This window comes from Carassius gibelio, chromosome B11 (assembly GCF_023724105.1).
Source record: "Carassius gibelio isolate Cgi1373 ecotype wild population from Czech Republic chromosome B11, carGib1.2-hapl.c, whole genome shotgun sequence".
Taxonomy (NCBI): domain Eukaryota; kingdom Metazoa; phylum Chordata; class Actinopteri; order Cypriniformes; family Cyprinidae; genus Carassius; species Carassius gibelio.
The window spans coordinates 17,415,046-17,432,873 of NC_068406.1; the positions used below are offsets into that span (position 1 = coordinate 17,415,046).

At 35.0% G+C, this 17,828-nt stretch overlaps 2 protein-coding genes across 3 annotated transcripts; one reads left to right on the top strand and one right to left on the bottom strand.

Moving 5' to 3' along the window:
* Window positions 1-871: 871 nt before the first annotated feature.
* Window positions 872-5,050, top strand: LOC127968451 (uncharacterized). The gene is made up of 6 exons (XM_052569705.1): window positions 872-1,065; window positions 1,588-1,621; window positions 1,913-2,016; window positions 2,177-2,275; window positions 2,358-2,407; window positions 2,566-5,050. Exons 1-6 carry the CDS (start codon window positions 1,002-1,004, stop codon window positions 2,821-2,823), a joined length of 609 nt encoding a protein of 202 aa, XP_052425665.1. The 5' UTR covers window positions 872-1,001; the 3' UTR covers window positions 2,824-5,050.
* An 86-nt stretch (window positions 5,051-5,136) lies between these two features.
* On the bottom strand, window positions 5,137-16,783 carry LOC127968450 (uncharacterized). Of its 2 annotated transcripts, none has more exons than XM_052569703.1 (7): window positions 16,548-16,783; window positions 13,713-13,826; window positions 13,288-13,350; window positions 9,695-9,865; window positions 8,485-8,674; window positions 6,963-7,793; window positions 5,137-6,686 (listed from the first exon to the last, which is right to left on the bottom strand). In XM_052569703.1, exons 1-7 carry the CDS (start codon window positions 16,578-16,580, stop codon window positions 6,454-6,456), a joined length of 1,635 nt encoding a protein of 544 aa, XP_052425663.1. In that variant the 5' UTR covers window positions 16,581-16,783; the 3' UTR covers window positions 5,137-6,453. The 2 variants fall into 2 exon arrangements, with proteins under 2 accessions (XP_052425663.1, XP_052425664.1); XM_052569704.1 differs by having other exon boundaries at window positions 6,540-6,705; window positions 16,548-16,758.
* Window positions 16,784-17,828: the final 1,045 nt, after the last annotated feature.

The window sequence follows — 17,828 nt, forward strand, 5'->3', positions numbered from 1 at the left end:
ATTATAAATATATTATAATTTTTTTTTTAAATTAAATAATCATTTTATTATAAAATATTTGTATTATAATATTATTATTCAATTGTATATTTTTGAACAGCATAGCATAGGAGCAGTTGTGAAAGGCTGATTTCTGATGCTTTTGAGAACTCTTTGAAGTGTGTATCTGTGTGTGTGCTTGAGCTTATGAACTGAGTTTGAAAAGATAAACAAATGTCATCAGAACGTGTGATCTCATAAAAAGTACCCACGATTTAAACACACACACACACAAAATGTGTATTGGTTTATAATTGCTAATTGTTTTCTTACAGAAACATATTTTTCCTATTCTTTGTGATCATTTAATAATTTTGATTCACTCAAGTTGATTAGTGGAATAGTTCATAAACTTTAGCAAAATGCTGTAATTATGACTGTGAAGACAAATTTTCTAGTAATGAATCAAAATGTTTTTTCAATGTTCTTATTCAGACAACTGAATAAGAAGACTTATTAGATAACATTTAAATGGTAAGGTGAAAATGTTATGTAATATGAATCATAATCTTTTTTTTTCGTGGTTGTGTGCTTCCGGTTCATACTTGCTGAAGGCAAACCTAACATGGTTTTAAAAAAAATAGTTCTCAGGCTTATTGACCTTTTAGCATGGTAAACTCTCGCACTTACAACCAAAATGAACTGTTCACCATTTAAATATACTGTATGATTTTACAGATTCTTCTGTGTTTTAAAATTGATTAAAAAAATAGTGCTGGCTCGAAATTTCATATAACATTCAGAATGTGGCTTTCAAAATAGTTGCCATCTTCAGTGTTATACCTTATTTAAGACTGGTGACGTTCAACCACAACTTTCCACTGACTGTATATAATCACTGAGCATTTCCGTGGTTGTGTCTTTAAGGGGAGACTTGATCAGCACTTTGATAAAAATATTAAAGATCATTATAAGAAGGTATTTGAAAATCGAACTAATTTGTGTGAGTTTCTGAAGGCATCATGTGGATTATACACCCTTTGTTTCTTATTACTCTTTATATGTTTCTCTTCAGTGTGCTGGCAGGTAAGACACGTGGCTTAGATTTTATTACATTTTTTACTTCAAAATACATTATGATGATTGTTCATATCCAGAAATGTAGACTATATTTTTTAAATATAAAAACATATAATAATAATAATAATAATAATAATAATAATAATAATAATAATAATAATAAAATGTATGATTTAAGGTTTTAAAATAATATTCTTAAAGAAAATGTGCATTGTGTAAAATACAATTTTTTTTTTCCTTATTTAAAAACTGTTAGATATACTGTATAAAACAACAGTTAACCAATTTTTTTGGAATTGGAAACAAATGTGACAGAGAATGATATACTATGAACAAATACTGTACAATATATTGATGTAAATGATGCTTGAAATTAATTTGACATGACATTTGTAACTACATACACAGTTTTGTAAATTAATATGGAATATTGAAACTGAATATAGAAAAAAGCACACATTTGTATAGATTACCACTTGTATTAGATTGTTTTAATGCAAATTAAATGTTTGTTTTTTTTTCTTTCAGATAACAACAATAAAAATGCAGGAAGCACACCTTGGTAATTCTATAATTCTCTATTTTCTCTACAAGTTTTTTGTTTTTTTACTGAAATATCACTTGAATCTATCATATCTAATTCTGTATGTGAACTATGCAACAAGTATTTAGTAGATTCACAATATAACACATTTTAAATCTTTCATTTAGCCTTCGAGTTACAGTACTTGTATTTTATTCCGTGAGAAGTGATCGAGTTGGTTGTAATGCCTTAAAACTCTTCTTCTCCCCACTACGTAATTTAATCTTGTGATGATTCCAGATATCACCATTTCTTTCTGCATTGTTTTAGTGAATATCTTCAACCGCTGATGTACGGCATCATTTGTTTCCTCGCTGTCATAATCCTCATTCTCCTGATACTTCTGTTTAAAATGTTCATCGCGATGCAACGTGGTGAGTCCACCACAGTGCTATTTTGAATTGCTTATTTATTCCTTATCAAACTAAATGACCAGTGCTTGTTTGCATTACGATGAAGTCTCTTTTTTATTCATAAGATGTAGCTTTGGTATGTGTGTGATTATTATAATTTGTTGTTGTTGTTTGAACTCAGCCATTAAAAGAGTCACTATCCACACAACCAGCGATACGAGAGAATCAACTGCTTTGTGTCAGAACAATGAATTATGTGTCTCCCCTACTTCAGGCGATGGTAAAAACACACATTTTGCTTTAAGTCACACTCTTCATCCACTGAGGTTTTCACATTAAATTCTTCCCTTGTCAACAATTAGGTGCAGCTAATTCATCTTCCTCTACTAGTTCTGGGACTCCTGACGGCTCGGTAAGTCATTTGAAAACCATTGACTTCGTCCTCACGCATCTGAAAGCCATCAGTATGTATTCCAGATGACTTACGCACCATTTAAAGAATGTTACAATTCTTCATTGCCATTTTTTGTTTCATAAGGGGTTTTGTTTTTGTGTGTTTTTGGATGTCAGCTGTCAGATCTTTCCACGACCTCTCAACGGTACACAAGTCTTGAAGACCGTCGAAAGACTTCTGACTATATAAATGTTTCAGAAACTACTGCCCTTGGACTAAAAATGGTTAAAGACTATGCGAATGTGAAAGAGGCCCAACAGAAAAGGGTGAAAAGAGAAGGTCAGATTAACGGTGATGACGGTACGACAAGTTTGAGCAGCGATGATTCTGGTCTAAATTACTCCAAGGTTGTCTTTACTAAGACAGAGAAGTAAAAGCTGTAATTAGTAAAAATCATAAAAATAGTCTTAAAAGGATCAGTCTCTCAGAAATGAAAATTATGTCATCATTTACTCAACCTCACGTTGTTTCCTCCTCCTGGGGAACAAAAAATATATATATTTGGAAGAATGCTTTCACCCATGCAATTAAAAAGTCACTGGGATTTAAAATAACATTTCATTTACATAGACAAAGATACATAAAAATCTTATTTTAAGTAAGTCTTGCGATTTTGGAACAACATGGGGGTCAGTGAATAATCAGGTGAATTTTCCATTTAATTTTCTTTTAGATTCAATTAAAAATATTGATTTAGTTTATTTTATATGAAAACGTAAAATAAATTAAAAAAGGTTGCCATGAACAGAAGAAATGGGATGCATTTTTATTTTTCCAATGCATTTTTGGGTGTGCATTTTAGTGCGTTTTTCAGATCATAAACCACCACATCCTGACAGGAAGGAACCAGACATGCATCTGTGAAAGTCTTACAGTAATAAATAACTACTCTAAATGTGCAGTCATCAAATGCTGTACTGTGATAACAAACATGCCCCTTTTCAACATCGACACTTTATGCTTTTCCACCACCAAGCATCATTTTTTCTTTTAGGGCCCGAGGGAAACCATAAAAAAAAAAACCTCACATGATGTAATGCAAAATCTCTTAGGAACATTGTTATAAAATGATCATTTTGAAATATATCTTATCCCAGATGTATCCCAGTACCATCACGTTTAATATTTGATATTTACAGGTTTAATATTTTAGATTTATGTCACATCAAAATGGCGATATTATGGTGAATCCCATCAACTTGCATTGCCAGTGTCCCACCACTTGGTGGTATCAACAGCTCTGCATGTGTTACTGGTGATGGAGTAAACATTATGAAGTCTTTTAGGATGTGAACTTTGTGTTAAAATGTGGTGTCATTTGTTGCTCACTGAAACAAATTCAGTGTTAACTGTTGGTGGTTGAGAAGATTCCCCCCTTCTATGCAAAGCACTTTGAGCACCCAGAAAAGTGCTACATAAATGTAAGGAAATATAATATCATTTTAAGCCAAATTCTAACCACAGATTGCAATATCTGATCACCACAGACTCTGAAAATAACCTAAAGGGACTATAAAAGTCACCGTCTTTATTCCGATAAGACACAGATGTTTAAATAATTCGAGGAGACATCCAAGTTCCAAGAAACGCTTCTATTTTGAGTTAGCATTTGAATTGAATTCATTACAAATTAAGTTGTGTTTTGCGGCGCTCCTTTCAGGTACTGCGCAGAGACTGCTTTAAATTCATCTTCCAGAATGGAATAATTGCAGTTCAGTTAACTTAAAGTGCATGTTTTTGCAAATCTTGTGTCATAGAAGCTTTGCAACAAACACGCCGCCTGCATGTGGTTCTGTTTGAGATTGAATTACAGTTCATTCCATAACAGATGCTGAAGTTGAAGAGTCTTCCATCTTTAGTGGCAGGGCAAAAAAAAGAAATGCTGTTGCATTGCTCACATCCGACTAATAATGGCCTTTGATCTGTCTGTTTCATTAAATACTCGGCTGCGAGCACATCACGTTGTTAGTCCAAGATAGATTGTTCTTAATAAATTCAGAATGAAACCAACCCTTTTTCTTTATATAAAAAAGTGTCATTGTCACATAATCAAACATATAATTTCAAAAGTGTTTTTTTCGCAGGCAGTAAAAAGAAATTGACTATTGCACAATGCAAGGCAATGATACAGGGAGGATTCCAGTCATTTTTTGGCACATCCACAGGGGTTTGGCCTGTGAAATTTGGTGGTTTGGTTAAACAACAGCACTCTGTTTTCAGGAATCCCGACTTAAAATCTATTCTCCTAAACCGTATCATAAAAATGCTAATTCAAGATTCTGACATTTAAACCCAAGCTTTGCACAAAGTTTACTTAGTGGTAATCTATCCATTGCTAATAAGCCAGTGTAATCGAATTAGGTTGTAAAACTGAAATAACTAATGACAGAAAGGGGAAAACAAAGAACAGTGGTTGTAAGCTGTCATTAAAATGTCTTAATAGCTCTGTTTGATGTTGAAGTCTTTAGTATGTAAACAGTATTACAATCACTTCATGATCAAAAAAAAAAAAAACATGGAATGTGTTTAATTTCTTGTGTGCAATGAACATTTAACCACTGAAACCATACACCAATAAACTGCTCTTGCCTTAATACCAAACTGTTTAAGACATTTTATGGTGGATTTCAGTTTAAACACTGCTTTCTCATTTTTATAGTAATGGGAATAAAAAGGAACTGATGTCAAACTGATATCTCACTGACATACACGCTATTGGTCACGTAAAAACCTAAAATAGCAAGTGAGTGTCCTTTACAGTTTTCATTTCCAGCATGACACATCATTTAAATGCTTTCATGCCTAAAAGTAACCCAAAAATTCAAGTTTGTCTTCATTTACTCAACCTCACATTGTTCAAAACCCATAAGACTTTGTTTTTTTCTGTGAAGCACAAAAGGAAATCTTGTCTCAGTTGCCCTTTTTCACAAAATTAGGCCACATGTGGAAGCAAAAGCACCATGAAACCATTATTTAACAGGTCCTTACAATGGAATATGATTTAGAAACACGAGGGTGTGTAAATAACAACAGTATTTTTCTTTTCTTTTCTTTTTTTCCCAAACTAATTCTTTGCACATACTTCTGCCCTGACATTTATTATTTTATTAAAGTCACATGTTAGAGGATAGAGAAGCAGCATGTGACACGAAAGCAATAAAAAAACACACATCTGAGTCAAGACAGAGATGTGAAATGAAAAAAAAACAACAATTAACCTGAAATAAACTAACCAACTAACACAAGATTGTTTTATTGAAAATGAATAGTTTTAATGATATTGTTCATTTTGACTGTGCTCCGGTGTTCCACAGAGCACCCATCTGTTTTACTCATTTATTGGTACTGAACAAAATACATTGTTATTAGATTCCTTTTAACAATATGAGCCAAGCAAAACATTAGATTAGTTATGTGCTTCTGACATAAAGACAACACTAGAATGTGGCTACATTCCACCTGCCCTGTATATACAGTATATATTCATTTATTTATTTACACTCCATATATATTTCTGTTTGAATATGAGTACAATCTTAAACTGGCATGAAAGAAAAATGAACTCTCTTCTCTTTTTTTTAAGAATTATTGATATTTTCCATTCAACATTTCATGGTCATTTTGCCAAGTCAAAATGTACAAAGAGAAGATGAATGTGTCAAATCTAGTTTGTGTGAGAATGCTTAAAATATTTTCAGATTTTCCAATGGACCATGTGCCAGATCAAGTCTTTCCTGTTCTAGTTTTTAAAAATGTATTATAATTCCATATACAGAATGAGAAAAAGCAACCTGCTGGTATTTTGTCTCCCAATTTATTGTTTGTTTGGAATAAATAATGAACTCTAACTCACATTGGAAACATCAAAGAATGTTGATTTTTCTGTTTGAACGAGATCACTTGGGACACCCTGCTGAAAAGACCACCAGAGAGAGTAACAAGCATATGTTTCGGCTACTGGGCACAGCATGTTTCTCTCCAGACCAGCACTGACCTATGCCATTCTAAGTGGGTCTTCTCAGCAGAGCAAGAATGACCTGTGAGACACTTACTTTTTGCTGTCTGTAAAACAGGACAGTTATGAGCAGAAGTCCACCACACGCTAATGTAATAATGAGCACAGTGCCAAAAGAGATGATTGTACTGCTGGATTGTTCTGTGGCAGGGTTCTCCTGTGTTTCTCGGTCTGGATGGGTTTGGTTCTTCATCTCCTGCCTATCCTCCTGGGATCTGCTGTCTTTGAACACCAAAGGCATCTTTGGTGAATCATCACAGAATTAAAAACACATGACTGACGCGACCTTGAAGGCATTCTTCTACTTGAGAAACACTTTGATGTCTGCCACACTTAAATACAATAGAAATCTTACATGGAAAGCATTTAATAGAGTGATATTTAAAAACTGACAAAGGCAGACCGTAATATTTCTAAAATGAAAAAGAAAATGGAAACCGTAAATAATAAATGTCAAAACATTAATAAAAAAAAATAATAATAATCTGAGTTCCTCACCTTTTCTGAGCTTCGCCTCATGGATGGTTCTCATGAAATTCCTTGGCACCCTCACCGGACTTTGGGTGTGTGTTTGGAAATTTTCAGGAGGGCTGTGGAAATGACCTGGCTGTTCAACAAGGGCACTCAGGCCGTCTGATGAATGCGCAGCTGCTTTCAAAGAAGACAGAGCTGTGCTTGTGACTGGTGCAATGTGTTTACTCCGTTGAAGCATTTCGAAAGGCTTGTTTTTGATCTCTGTGCTCTTTATATCTTTGTATGCTGGTTGAGATGTTGTAGTAACTGAGTTCTGTGATGATTTTACATAGGAACTGGATGGTCCTTGATGGCTTTTGGAATCTAAAGACCTTTTGGCAAGTGAAAGCGGCGTGCTCTTCTCCACATCGCCTTGCGTGTTATCGCTTGTGCTTTTTTGATAGGGGCCAGAGGTGGTTGTTTCAACACTTGAGTCAGTTCTGTTTGGAAATACTTCCTGAAAATGAGTAAATGAAGGGAAAGGATCTGCTGATGGGACATGGTCTGTTTCTGAATTCGGAGCTCCTTCATGAAAAGCTGGAGTGCTACCAAAGAGGGAGTTGGATGAATGTCCTTGTGTTGATCTCCATGTGGCAGGTGTTCCTAGATTTAGTGTTTGGTGTTTGGTTACAGGGACAGCAGATATGGATTGTTTAGTTCTTTCATTACCAGCCTTCAAGGTTTCCACAAGTGAAAAGGATGATCTTTGTGGGGATTGAGTAGATTCCGGGTAAATATTCCAATGGCTTGTGGATGCAGATGACTTAGTTGATCTAACACTCACAGCTGGACAAATACAGGGGCAATCGGAAACACCTAGAGGAAATGTAATGGACATTTTGATACACAACTAAAGCAAGATAAGCTGGTACTTTGCTAATGAGGTTCAGTTTGAGAGCCTTTTTGGCTTCATTTCAGTTTCTTTCCCCCCTTTTAATGAATTGTACTGATTGTCTGTGTTGTGTGTTCCAGATCATCTTATTGATTTTGTGTTTGAATTTGATCAAAAACACTGATTCATTAAAAAAAAAAAAAAAAAGTAATTGTTTATGAATCATTTCTGGACAACTTACTGACCACTAACCACTGATTAATTCAGGAATGAAACACTACTATGTTGTGTTGCTCGGAGGTGCTCAATGTTTCTACAGTACTTCAGCTTCATTACAACTGTTTTCACAAGTTGTGCAAAAAAGTAACTGGCAATATTGTGTCTAAAATGTCAGTTACTCTGGTTTAAAGGGGTTATTCATTGCTAGCAAGATGGGATTTTAATAAAACGTGTCTATCTGCTATAGAAATGTTTTTTCTTTAGAAATTAGAGAAGATGGCCTATAGATATTCCATTTTGCTAGAACATTGTTAAATTTTACTACCAACACTGGTTACAATGCAAAACTAGTTAAAACTGGCAAACTTGTTCTTTAAATTCTTGTTAGCTGGTGCATAAAAGCTTTCGCAGTGAGAACGAATGAGTATTTTCAGATGATTGCTGGACTTGTGCTACCTGCTGTTTGGCTGAGAGGTTCAGTGGTGGATTCTGGGTAATCTTCTGTGTACTCCTCCACACAGTTCCAGTCCACAGGCTTGTTGCTCTGAATCATCAGACCCATAAACATGCGAATCACTTCCTCAACTTTCTCCAAAGCTGCCCTGGGCACAGTCATAAGGGTTCTTGTGAACCTCTTTGGGCTATCCTGTAGGGTATAAAACACATTTTTAAAAACAATTTTTTTTTTTTTGAAGAATTAGCCTGAATCCTAACAACTAGGATGGCATATGGTAGGCTACATGAGTCATTGTAAAGTTATTTTAATGCAAATATTTTAATTCAAGCAGACAATTTAATAACATATCCATTGCCTTTTGAGGTTAAATCAATTTATAATAATATAATTTTGGGAAACATTTCAGCATATATAAAAGTAGCTATGTGATATACACTTGTTTTCCCTGTGTGCATCCTGCCAAAGACAACAAACTGTCTGACTTTGTTTTAAAACATATGATGCACCCTGGCATTTATCTCTGATTTAATTAGGACTGCAACTGGAAAGGTTTCCTCTGGAATTTTTTTTAAAGAAATACTGTAGCAGAAAACATCTCTGTGGCTGATACAGAATACATTATAAGCATGTGGTACAATTAACTTCATGTTGGCAGAGGTTAACTTAAACTAATAGCAACTCTGAAATCCTTTTCTCCCAAAATTGGCAAGAATTAAACATTTAATCAAACATTTTAACAAAACAGTCCAGCACTAATGTAAGAAAATCTATTTTAGTAAACACTGTTGTTGCCAAAACCACTAGCTACTGTCCAAGACCTTTGGTTTCTTGCCTTTTTCCTCTTGAAACTTTATACATCTCAAATGTATTTACTGAGTGGCCAGATGTTTTGCTATTAAAACACATTAAATTTAAAATTAAATAAAAATTTTGAATTTAGCAGAAGCTTTTTTCCAAAGCGACTTAAAGTGCATTCAGGCTATCAGTTTTTACCTATCATGTGCTCCCGGGGAATCAAACCACCAACCTAGCGCAATGCTCTACCAATTGAGCTACAGGATCACTAACACATTAACATATGAAATTAACATTTCACATTAACATATGAAATGTACAAAAGTAAAAGACAAAAATCTTCTTCCATGATATTTATAATTAGTAAACAATTTTAGGCACCACTGCTCTCAAAGAGAATATAGTTGGACTTACCTCAATCTCCTCATTGATTGGAGGGATGCATCGCTGGGAGTAAATGTTGTAGATCAAGTTCTTCAGTGAATTAGTATAACGGTAATTGTCCGAGTCCTTAGCATATCTGAACTGGGTGTTGAGTAGCTCCAGTATGTGAGGGAACGCTGCTTTAACATAACACACAACACTCTGGAACACACAAACATATGACAACCACAATGAACATTTGAAGTTTCTTTTAGACTACATTTTGTGACTTTTTATTCCCATTGTAATACTGGCTTTCCAACTGGCAGTGCTTGCAAATTTCATGCTTCATTCAAATCTTCCCTTTCATAGAGCTTGCACTTCATTTGAATGCTGATGGGGTGTCTCAATTCTCTACAGAAGGGTACATGTACACATGGCCAGCAGGACTTTTTCTTTCTTACAAATGTACGAGTCATTCACTAAAATAAATGGTCCTTTCATTGTCTTCAGTTGTCTTTACCTAACAGCAGTTGCTCTATGGATCCTCTGCAGTAAATGGGTGCCATGAATGAGAGTCCAAACAGCTGGTTAAAACATCACAATAATCCAATCCATCAGTTCATGTCTTGAGAAGTGAAAAGTTGCTTGTTTTTTAGAAACAAATCCACCAAGATTGTTTTTTTTTTTACTTCTGATCAAACTTCCAATCCATAATAAAACTTCTTCCAGCTATGGATGGACTGGTATGTCATCCAAGTAAAAAAAAAATTCTTAATGATGGAATGGTTTCTTACTTCGTATTTTTTTTTTTTTTAAATAAATCAACTGTTTGTTCTCTCATTCTGATGGCACATATTTACTGCAGATAATCCATTAGATGTAAAGCTACATTTCTTCAAATTTGTTCACAAGAAGAAAGAAACTCATCTATATCTTGGGTGGCCTGAGGTTGAATATCTTTTCAATAAATTGTCATTTGTGGATAAATTGTGGATTTGTGGGTGTTTTTTCGACTGACATTTCATGCAAAGGCTTTCCCGTCTAGTATTTGAGTCGAGTGGAACTATTATCCATACAAACGTTTAGTAGTTTCACACGAATAGCAGGGAAAGTCCCCTCAGAGATAAGTGATTTGGTCAAGCACACAATTATAGTAGAATTATTGCTTGCATGCCTAGTTTGGAAGCCTGAAATCTCTAAATGGTCACTTCATCTGTTACCACCACTCTCACAGAGAGATTCAAGATGCATTCTTCAAATATAAGGGACATCTGGCGTATATATGAACACCTCTTGCTGAATTGCAGGGATCCCAAAACACAGCTGTGTCCAGAGGAGTCTTCAAGCTGTGATCTTTCAAACTCTTAACTTGACTGATGACCTTGTAAATTTCCAAAAGCACGTTTCGACAGTTTCGCTGTTTTTGTTCTGCCAGTGGTCTCCTTCGGTAAACGTTTCCTCTTCACACTTCACACGCATCGTGCTGAGAGTTTGAAAGCCTTTAAAAACAGACTCTCTTTGACCTCAACAATCAGTAAAAACTACTTAATTTGATTACGCACTAATTCCTAGTGCTAAAGAATGTGATGAACTTCAAACTTATGTGAAAACACTGGCAATGTAAATAAGGCATGACATTTTCACACTAATAAGAGGTGATACTTTTACGTGTTATTTTAAGGGTTTGTGTCATCCAAAAAATAAAACCGCAATAACAAATATTTTAAATAATTGCCAGCTTCTTTATAAAAGTACTGAGAGGCTTAAAAAAAATATTGGCCAAGTTTAAAAACCTGAGCCTCTTTGCCTTAACAGTAAAATTAACCAGAAATCTTTTGTCCAGGACTCATTGTAATAAACTAATACGTTAAAGTTATTATAAGTGTGCAGCCATATCACACCTCCACCAAAAATTCCCTTGGCCATGTTAAGAATCTGGGGCCTTGAACAATACATTCAAAACTATTTGGAGCTCTGGACCAGTAAGCAAGTAGACTTTTCTGAGACAGTCCACTGAGACCCTGTCTGGCTTATCCAGTCCCAGTTAGCTTTCAGCGCTGGAGAGACTTTACGCAAAATACTTTTTATACAGAACTAACCCACTAAATAATATAACAACAGACACAATATACACAACATGATGTCAACACTATAATCATGACATGACTCAGCATGTGTGCAGTTTATCAGATCAAACTTAGTAAATATGAGTAAAAATATTACTAATAATAAAATGTCCAAACAAGCAGCCTTTGCTGAAGTAATGAAACCAACCGTAATGACCCACAGGACCCGCATTAGACCGATAACAAACAGCTGCAGCGACCACAGCCACCAAATGCCAAAACAAACCCAAACACATACACTAAAAAATGCATAAATCAAATAAATTGATTTATTAGATACACTGCTGTTCAAAAGTTTGAGGTGTGGGTAAGATTTTTGAAAGAAGCCTGTAGAAATCATACTAATGTGCTGATTTTCTGCTCAAGAAACATTTCTTATTATTATCAATGTTGAAAACCATTGGGTTAGAGTTGGGCCTAACTTTTTTTTTTTTTTTTATGGAAAAATAGGTTAAGACAAACAGAATTTATATGAAATAATAATATATGACTTTATGAATAAATCCTTACTGAATAAAAAGAAAAAAAAATGTATTTAATGTATATAAATGTATTTATTAAAGAACAGCTCAAAAGGAATACAGAAAGAAGGGATGAAGGAACAAAACAAAACAAACAAGCAACCACAGTTAGTTGTTAACCAAAAAGTGGCTTCAAATGCAACTTCATGCATTCATACTAGTAGGTGGCTGTATAAAATCCTAAACCAATGGGATTAAGTGGCTAGTAAAAAAAAACAAATGCTACTGGAAATGTAAGCCACATTCATTTTAAACCTACACTTGCGATCTTCCCTATACACATTGAAAGTGTGTAACAACAAAAATAAGATCAAATCAAAAAGGGACATTGGCAGTAGACAGACATCTGACAGATATCTTTCATTCTAGAGAAGAAGAAATAAATGGTGATCACCAAGAGACAACACATGATTCATGAGTTCTGACCCACTGGGACTGTACAGTCACACAGGGCAAAAGTCTCTTTTTAATAGACCCTCAAAGCTGTTTATTTATTTTCTCAGGAGGAAGTTGTAGTAATCCCAAATCCCTCATACTGCAGCTGAGCTGCTGAGAGACCACATAATAGTGACCTCCAGGATCATTTCTCTAAAAAACTGAGCTTCTGCTTGTGCAAACTGTTCAGTCATGTTCCAAACATTCATGGAGTTCTAGTGCAACCGCATCGGCTGTCATGAAAAACAGGGTCACTAGGTAACTGTTACAATATATGCACCTATTTACGCTATTTATATGCATGTATGTATATATAATTATTATGACTGTTCACTTGCTTAAATAGCTTACATTTGCATCAGTAGTTTTGCTGCCTCTCTGTTGTAAAACATGATCTTATGAAACATCTGTTTCAGATCAATAACTGCTTTAGTGGCTTGGTAGGAAGATCTATTATACCAGGATGTCAACAACCATATCAGAGTCTTTCATATTCTGTTCATAACTGCAGAAAGCTGGTAATCCATACATGAAAAAAGTGAAAATGTGCCCACTTTACCAGGTTCTGTTGCTCAGTGAAGGTGTAGGTTATTGAACAACCATTTTGCAATTGGTTCTTCATCTGCAAAGGAAAGAATTCCATGTGAAAAATCAACGTTTGCCTTATGTTTAGCTAATATCAGAATCAGTTATAAAAAGGGAGTTTAAAAGAGGCCAGGCTTTCGTGCAACTTTTTCCTATTTGTTGGCATTTAGACTATCAGCTCTATTTAGTGTGCTGCCATTCATTTGGAAAGATTGAATGCCAAAATACTTCTGAATTCAGTATTCAGTTTCACTAGTAGCACTCAAACTATCCAAACCATTTTTATGTGTGAGTAAACATTACAGACAGCTTTGAGATTTTATAACAAAACGTAATACTTTTCTGTGTAATTTTATAATACAAGTACATTTTGTTCAGTCAACAAGCAGTGTATCTTACCAGACGTCTTAAATTCAAGAGATGGTCCTGGGTGACAGAGTGCTTACATGGGCCTGGCACACCAGCATACACCAAGTGAAAGCCCAGGATAAGGAAGAAGCACAGATGCCTTACCTACAAGCACAAAACGATTGTGAGTTTTAATTACCATAGATAGACAAAGTAGATTTTTATTAGAGCTGGGCAACCATTAATCGTGATTAATCACATTCAAAACAAAAGTTTTTCTTTGTATAAAATAAGTGTGTGTATCGTTTATATTTTTGAGGTCATGTCAAGACATTTACTTGGCTCCCATTCAAAGCAGAAACTTAAGATATTATCTAAGTTTCTGCTTTGAGTGTGGAGCCAAACAGCAACCTTCCGGTCTCTCTTAAAGTGCAGTTCATTGACTGCCCACTAGAGACAGTCTCCAAAAGGCAGTCAATCCCATAGACCCCCTATGTTAGAGTGCCCAACTTTACTGCAGGAAAAAAATGTTACAGCCTGGTAGTGGTTTTGGTCTATATAGCTAATTTAGCTAACTGTGAGGGGGGTGCATTATAAAAAATAAAAACTCATCAGTTTAAATTATATCAAAGACTTGGAGTTCTGCATAATTAAGGGGCGTGGCCATTTTTGTGACAGGTTTAAGCAACCAGACACCTCAGCTTAACCCACATCCCACCTCTTTGCCCATTTCTGATTTTTCAGGAGTAATGTGCTGCCAAGATGGTGACGGCTCTGGCCGCTTTGGGATTCAAAAAATGCTCTTCAGAAACCTACGGGTGAAATCACAGACGTCCATGTTTTATACAGTCTATGATGGAGCCATAGACTGTTGAGGAGCACCCAGAAGTATAAAGCGAAACCTATAATGCAAATGTGAAGAAGCCAGTTTTTTTTTTTTCCTTCAGGAGCCAGTTGTTTGTTCAGCATGTGTGAGACATGATTAAGAGCTTGACGTTTGTGTGACTTAGTGTCGTAGGTTTCTAACAGCTTATTAGAAACTATGCGTCTGGGAAAGGAGCATGTGTTCAAGGGTGCTGAATGCACTCATTGTGGAAGATTTTTAATGAAAAATCTCTGTGTATCATCCCTTGTGCCTGTCCATATTTTCAAGGGATGTGAGACATTAACTAGAAAAATTAAGAAAATATAACAAACAGCGTCATGTCATAACTTTTTTCCAGCTTACATGTGGCTTTGAACATATCCAAAGCTACTTAATATTATATCAACAACAGTGACAATCTCCTTGGAGCAACCTGGTGTTGAAAGGGGGAATATGTTGAGGGGAAAGGAATGTAACCTCTGTAACTCCCCAATCCCTAAGTCACTCCAACCTTGGTTTAACCTGAAAACCTTATCTTTATAATTCATATTCATTGCATTTTTTGTGATTCTCTGAACTATGCAACATAACAAGGACTTATCATGTTATGTTACAATATTATATTCTACAATTAATAAAGCCATGTCATAAGTACTGCCTTAGCTCTCAGATCACAAAAGCTAATTTCATAAATCTCTGGTGTGAACACACACTGAAACTATAAAACTGTTTATGATGTTGGCAAGATCAGTAAAACAAGAAATGGATGACTAGATCATTGCTCAAAAAGCAATCGAAGCTTGTCTCCACAGGAGAGCTAAATGGACGCATAGTTGTGTGTATAGCAGATGTGATGCTTCACGTCAGCCTCTTAAAGTTTGATAAAAGCAAGACAGAATGTTAACAACATCTTGACAAAACCTCACAAGCTGCTTCAGCTCTGGCCTTTCGGACACAGATAAAAAGGGCATAACAAGGCTCATTTAAGACAAGTAACTGCAAACAGTTTGTCTCTGATTAAATTCAACCGGCTTTATAGATGTCAGGATGACTGGGTAATAAAATGCAAACATCACCAAAGAAATTTACAATGAACTTCAGCAATCTGTCGCCATTTAATGCTATGTCAGATATATTTTTTATTTATATATACAGTATATACGTATATGTAAATAAATAAATAAACATCCTATTAAATATTTCACTCAAATTTAAAGTCAAATTTAGAAGTTATTAAACAAAACGAAACAATTTAATACCATACACTATTTATTTATCTATTTATTTATCAATCAAAGTAATAAAACAGTTTTAAAAACAAACCTGTAAAAAAAAAAAAAAAAAAAAACTGAAATAGTGTTTTCTGCCATGTATTTGGGAGTCATTGATTCTATTTTCTTTTTATTCTAAGCAGAATGAAGACCACATAAAGTGAATTTTTCCATTAATTGATCTTATGTTTCTTATTACCTGATGTACTTTATGTATGAGACCAAAAATAAATGAATAAATAAATAAAAATGAATAAGTGTGGACATAGCAACTCAGTAATCAATATAGCCAGAATAACTAACAGCGTATTTACTATTTTTTTTTTTTTTACTCAGCAGAGAACGGCCAACTGAAGCAATGAAATTTCACAGTCCACAGTTTTCTTCTGCATGTTCCACGTCTCACGAAATTTGCCCACAGTTGTTTAATGGTTTGGCTTTCTTACACTGAAATAGTTTGATGGCCATAAATCAAGAAATCTACGGGAAAAGGTTCAACAAGAAAGGAAAACAGCGTTCTCAAGTTTCACAAGAGGGAGATCACATTAAGGCTCTTCAGAGATCATATCTGACATTAAACAAACCTCATTCTACACATCAATCTAACGTTTTCTATTAATCACGCAGAAGCAGAAATTTAAACGGGATTTAAAAAGAAAATTGATGGAACTTCAATTTTCAAAATAACACAAACATTCACTTCAGCACTTTCCTTAAACAACAAGCCTAAAAGGAGAGCAGCAGACTTACCTTGGCTTTGTGGGCTGTTATGTGTGTGTTCATCTGGCTGACCTGAGCAAATAGAAAGCAATGAAGTCCACATGTAGATTCATTGGATTAGTCTTTTTGTTTTGCGTTTGATCCTAATGAAGATAGTGTCTGCTCCTTCAAAGATCTCTGTGGGCTTCAAGCGTCCAGATATTGATGGCTCTTGAAACGTGAAACAGTTGAGGCGTACCACCTTGAGAGGGTGAATGTTTCTGCTTGAGGTCTATGGTGGACCAATAAAGTAAGCTGTGGTAAAGACCTCCTCCTCCTCTTCTCCCACAGTTGAGCTTATAAAAAAAAGACCTCTCTCACTTTTTCCTCACTCAGATCATTTCAACATCCTTTCATTTTATTGATGAAGGAAGTTTTAACTCCCTCCAAAACAATCCTAGAGCTATCAAAAGTTACATTTGAGCATAAGTTTAAAATCCAGTGGGGATGCCAAGTCATCTGCACTTTCTACACGTAAATATTTTAAATGCTATGTTTCCATACATTTCTTGTGAAATATGTATTAGGAGGTATGATTCAGCCCCCCCCCCCCCAAAAAAAAAATAATAATAATTTACTCCTCTTCAGATCCTTTACGACTTGCTTTTGTTTGTCATAAACAATACGTTTAGACGGAAAGTTAAGCAATAAAGTTTTCATGTCTCAACTTGTGCAATGAGTTTTCTAAAGGCATACAACAGATTTGCAGATTTGAGTTTCGTCGAGGAACAGGGTGAAACTCTTTCCCTCCACAATCTTTATCAGGCTAATTCACGTTCATATATGATATTCAGTATGCAGTTTGACGTCAAACATACCAAACTGCATTGCTTCCCATGCATCTTATGACATGTGAATGCTTTACAAACCTCTAAGGTGCTTTTTGTCACAACTTCCATCCCTATTTACATTTATTCATGGTTACGACCGCATGGGCATTTTTATATTGTGTTCTGAGGCTGAAACATGTGCAACTTTGACAAGATGTGAAGATGAGAAAATGGTGACAGAATATAAAGAAACTCTTCATTGCAGCCTACTGTCATCGCTCACTCTTTTACGATGTTGAAACAGCATTCTCCCCATTTGTGCAAGACTGTAAGTAAAACTCTTTTAGACTATTCCTTCACATATTTGTTCCAGATATTTAAAAAAGCCTGATGTTTATACATTACAAAACGAATTGAATTATCATACAAAAATAGAAACTCACATAAATCCTGAACATGTGCAGTTAATATACACTATGTCATTAGCCATTAACCTGAATGG